The sequence below is a fragment of the Volvox carteri genome, assembly GCF_000143455.1.
Source record: "Volvox carteri f. nagariensis unplaced genomic scaffold VOLCAscaffold_46, whole genome shotgun sequence".
NCBI lineage: Eukaryota > Viridiplantae > Chlorophyta > Chlorophyceae > Chlamydomonadales > Volvocaceae > Volvox > Volvox carteri.
The window spans coordinates 400,895-405,948 of record NW_003307589.1 but is presented as its reverse complement, the minus strand read 5'-3'; the positions used below and the strand labels follow the sequence as shown (position 1 = coordinate 405,948).

At 55.1% G+C, this 5,054-nt stretch overlaps 1 protein-coding gene across 1 annotated transcript in view; it reads right to left on the bottom strand.

Annotated features, from left to right (window-relative positions):
• Positions 1-3,222, bottom strand: part of VOLCADRAFT_95705 (uncharacterized protein) — a gene marked incomplete at both ends in the record, with an annotated part of 18,900 nt that extends 15,678 nt beyond the window's left edge. The window contains 6 exons of the mRNA XM_002954789.1: positions 160-481; positions 1,218-1,235; positions 1,570-1,702; positions 2,182-2,383; positions 2,667-2,824; positions 3,168-3,222. Coding sequence (XP_002954835.1) covers positions 160-481; positions 1,218-1,235; positions 1,570-1,702; positions 2,182-2,383; positions 2,667-2,824; positions 3,168-3,222 — 888 coding nt within the window. The remainder of the gene's footprint in view (positions 1-159; positions 482-1,217; positions 1,236-1,569; positions 1,703-2,181; positions 2,384-2,666; positions 2,825-3,167) is intronic.
• Between the last annotated feature and the right edge of the window lie 1,832 nt (positions 3,223-5,054).

Here is a 5,054-nt window from a genome sequence, read left to right as displayed (position 1 = left end):
AGGAAGGGGCGGTGCCGGGGATGGTGGCGGCGACGGCGACGACGGCGGCCGTGGTGCCGGCGACGGCGGCGACGGATCTGCCGTCGCTGAGCAGTGCTCCTCAAAGTGCCCCGCTACACAGGTCGAGGGCTGTCCGTCCGCCGCCACGATATCCCCCACCAGGGAGTACCCCTTGAGACTGTACGGACATACACCGCCTGTAAGAGATAGCACCCAGGCTTGCAAGCCGTACATCGGGTCCGTAAGAGTGATCTCCAATTGATCAAAATCGCCGCGACCATCATCCAGAAAAGCGCCGCAAACCTTCAAAAGAGGATAGACTCGCTTGTCTTCATCGTACATGGACGAGCATTCCGTCACCGTAAATGGCACAGAGATCGTCACGTTCACTGCCGCTGCGTTGGAGGTGGTGTCTGCAATGATCAGGTCGCCAAGCTCTGAGCAACTGGCACCGTTGCCGAAGGTGAAGATATTGGAATCGCTGGAATTAGGTTTGGGATATATGTTGATAAAAATGCAAATCGCACATTCGGAGGAGGGGGTTGGGCGGTTTGGGGGACGGTGGCGGGGCTGGGCGATGGGGGAGTGGCGGGGCTGGGCGATGAGGAGACGGTGGCGAGGGGCTGGGCGGCTGAGGAGACGGTGGCGAGGGGCTGGGCGGCTGAGGAGACGGTGGCGACGGGCTGGGCGGCCGAGGAGACGGTGGCGAGGGGCTGGGCGGCTGAGGAGACGGTGGCGAGGGGCTGGGCGGCTGAGGAGACGGTGGCGAGGGGCTGGGCGGCTGAGGAGACGGTGGCGAGGGGCTGGGCGGCTGAGGAGACGGTGGCGACGGGCTGGGCGGCCGAGGAGACGGTGGCGAGGGGCTGGGCGGCTGAGGAGACGGTGGCGAGGGGCTGGGCGGCTGAGGAGACGGTGGCGAGGGGCTGGGCGGCTGAGGAGACGGTGGCGAGGGGCTGGGCGGCTGAGGAGACGGTGGCGACGGGCTGGGCGGCCGAGGAGACGGTGGCGAGGGGCTGGGCGGCTGAGGAGACGGTGGCGAGGGGCTGGGCGGCTGAGGAGACGGTGGCGAGGGGCTGGGCGGCTGAGGAGACGGTGGCGAGGGGCTGGGCGGCTGAGGAGACGGTGGCGAGGGGCTGGGCGGCTGAGGAGATGGCGGTAAAGTCGGCGGTGATGTTGGCGGATTCAGGCGGCAGATGGGGCAGTAGTTGGATTCTGACGTGTCCACAATCGAATACCTGTGGGGGGGGATGCGGTGGTGGGGTTATGAACATTGCCCTTAAAAGTGTGTTTCGTTGGTGTCGAGATAATCCGAAGGTCGGAGAGTCCAGGCGCACGCAAGCTGGCACCATACCAAGACCGCAGCTCTGCAAGCATGAAGTCTTTTAATTCTGATGTATTATATCAGCCCGCCTTTTGGATTTTGGATTTTGGATCCTGGATCCCTCCAGATGAACATCCATTCTGCCCCTCCCAAAACCTCCCACATCCATCCTTGCAAATGGATGTTTCCGTACTACACACGCTTCCTGCTGCCGTACAACTACCACTTTCCCATGTCCCCTGCCGTACCTGCAGCCCCGTGCCGGGTAGCCTCTGCACAGGTCCGCCCAAGTCGAGCACGCGGGGTAACCCAAAACGCAAATGGTGCTGCCTGGAAAGGTGGCGTTGCTGGCCTGCAGATTGTAAATCTTCAACTCGTAGCCTGTTGCCAAAAGGAAAACGGCAAAAAGGAAAACGACAGAGCCCCGTAAACGTGAGTGCCAGGCCCGGAACACGCACGGCCTCGCTTAGCTAAATCTAGATGGAAGCAGTCCCGCGGAAACCTTTCGGAAGACCGATTGCGGGGCAGGATTTCGATGTGGCCCCAGTCATCATCAACTTGTGTTATTCTCAGCAGCACAACCGGAGCAAGGCAGTTATCAACCCAGCTTGGATCCTGGTTTGTATCCTTCAGTGAAGTTGGGGGCTAAGGGCACTAGCTGCACGGCCTCTTCACGGCTTCTTCTACACATTCTGCGTCATACACGGAAATCCCCCGCCGGGGACCCATCGATTGACCGATCTCGACCGATCTATCTAATAAGATATATCGGGCATTCATGCCCAGCTGGACAAACCCCCAAAAGGATGCCCCCTGCCTCCCAGGTAACAGAAATGTCGAGAGACATTCAAACGTAGTACCTGTGTCGTGGACGTGTGTATCCCAGGAGTCGTACATCTGACCGTTGACCGTTATTCCGTAAATGTTGGCAGTATTGGCACATTGGGGGTTCGTGTCCAGACTAAATTTCTGCACGCTGTCTGTGAGCCCTCGGCAACACGCCAGATTGGGGTCACAGCCGATGTAGGCCACGCGAAAGCAAGTCCGGACAAAACCCAGCCGCTGTGATGATGGGGTATTTGCAGGGGGAGAAAAAGGCCGGGAGGAGGGGCACAATTGCACAGGGAGAAATATCAGCAATGTCGGATGGGGAAACGGAGACGGGAGAGGGGGGCTGTTGGGGGCCTTCCTTCCTTCCTATGCTTGTAAGGGCTTGAAGGGGTTCTCAGCGGCTTTTTAGAAGCGCCGGCATTCATGGCATGGAATATCGGATTTGATGATCCGCATACATAAGACAGCTTATCCGGAAAGCGCATATGTGACATGACGTGGCTTACGAACGGACCTTATTGGGCTGCAACGGTATCAAAGTATAAGGGTTGCAGGTGCAGTCGTACGTCTCGCATTTGCACCAAGGAAAGCCGGGGCTTGTGGTCGCCAGTAGACCACGCCCCGGGTGGTTGATAGGTGTTGCCGAATGTTCGTCATTTGCCGACGCTGCACCTGTGACGTGGCGAAAGTGGTTTCGAGCAAGGCCAGGTTTTAAGTAAGGCTCTTCACGGTAAATATTTAATCAAGCCAAGATCGTAGAATTTTGAAAATGCTTTTCATGAATACGAGTTTTCTGTGTGCGGTTTAAGTTGCAGGTTTTAGTCATTTGGGGGGGCGATGAGCATATTGCTGAGCAACCATAACTAGAATGAATAGTTAGCTCAATTATATTTATGTTTAAGAGCTGCGCTGTAATGATGGTTATCGGAGGGAAGGCGACATATTGCTTGTGACATAAACAGCATGTGACAAAAAGCGACACCGCAAGCCGAAAGGATGCAAAAATTCCTCTTACCATAAAAAGCCACAGCAAATGAGAGGACCAGCACAAGGGCCAGTCCGGTGCCCATCTCGCTCGCAGACCTAGGCCTGGTACAGAGTTGAGGAAAGTCGTGTTTAGTTGGCAGAATGTGCGCATGATTACAAATATCAGAGAATAGAAAGCTTAAACAGGTAGGATGGTGTTACCAGGTTTATTCGGCTCAGCCAACGGTTTACATGTATCCATATCAAGTCGCCCAGAGCCCGCACAGCTTACCGGTCACAAGCCCGATGCTTTAGTCGCTTCAGCGCCAAGTTTGTTGCCTCTATGCTGCCTGAGCGGCCTTCTGGTGTAGAATCCCTTTTGGCGTGAATCGCCAACTAACCCAGCGATATTCCACCTATTGTGCGCAATCACGTTGCATGCTCTGATGATTGAAAGCAAACTATGTGCAATAAAAGTCGATGCCTATGGCAACCTGCCGGCGCGGAATCTAACTAAGCAGGACTACAGAGGACTACACTACGTTAACGAGAAGTCCCCTTCATCGTGTTCGGTGGATGTTGGCACACCGTTGTAAGCGATATGATTGTAGAACTAAGCAGAGCCTATTTTAAGGGCTCTTGCTTCAGACGGTTGACTTCCATAAGCCCCTTCCACCGCTGGTTCGAGATTACGGCCTGTACGGCGCCCGGCAGCAGTCCGCCGCAACTTCCCACGAACGAAACCATGCCAGGCCATGTACAGCTGCTAAACCGGCTTAAACATGGTGGTCTACCAATTTGCAATTACGGACTGGCCGCAGTTTGTATCGATTTCATTGCTTGCGGGCGCAATTATTGTGGTTGCATGACACAATACCTCCTCTCCTGAATTTTTTTGAAAACCAGCCATGGACAAACTGCACATTGGTATCCAGCTTCCTGGTCCTAGATAAACAGATTGCAAGGGGACAGCAGATGTCGTTGACCGCGATGTAGAGAGCGGATATTGTTCAGCCTAGAACGCATGATAATGCCACATAGCTTTCAAATGCTAGCTTGCTGGTTTAATCTTAGAGATAAGTTTAGCAGGCCCGCCTTTGAGTTTGCATCCTGCTGCATGCGTCCTCAAGCCACCGCTTCAAATCCCAGCAGGAATTTCGAAGCATGTGATTATAACGACACTGGCAGGGCACCAGGCCCCTCTCAGGTTGCAGAAGTGGGTTTCCAAATGGCTCGGGCTGACATGCAGTCCATCAAGTTGGCAGGTAGACAAAAAGGGTTGGCGAACCTCATTCCTCGTGCGCAGCGACCCCACGCAAATATTCTAGCTGCAACTAAGCACGAATCTGACACGAGCACAGCATCGAACAGCCTACCGGCCCGTACCCGCCGCCGCCAGCCGCCTGCGCATGCTCTGCACTTCCCTGCTGCTATTATTTTTCCCTGGCTATCTAATCCGCAGCTACCCACTGCGCTTCACCTGTCAGGTACCCTAACACTGATGCTATAAGCCGTACGCACTGTAAAGGCATGTCACACCAATAGTGTTCACGATGACTGGCTCCGTTCATCACAGCTGCTTATGGGGAACAGCACCCGCAGTCAACAGGAACGCCGGATATCCTGGCTGCGCTGTAACGTTTTACTGCACCTCCCGGAATACTGGAGCTACCGGAGAAAATATCTATATCTATCACACTACGTGATTCACACCGTAGCTTGTACCTTCCAGGGCTTTATGATTGTCCTCCTGTAGAGCTCAAGTCTGGCTGCCGCCGTCGGCACCGCACAGCTGGGGAACTTAAGGGGAAGAAGAAGAAGACCACCTTTGGGGAACCTTTGATCACACGTTGGGAAGAAGGGGAGCATCGTCCCCTAAAGGGTTGAGAGCTACTAAGGTTACTCCTTGGGAAATGATCCAGTCAGGTCGGATTTG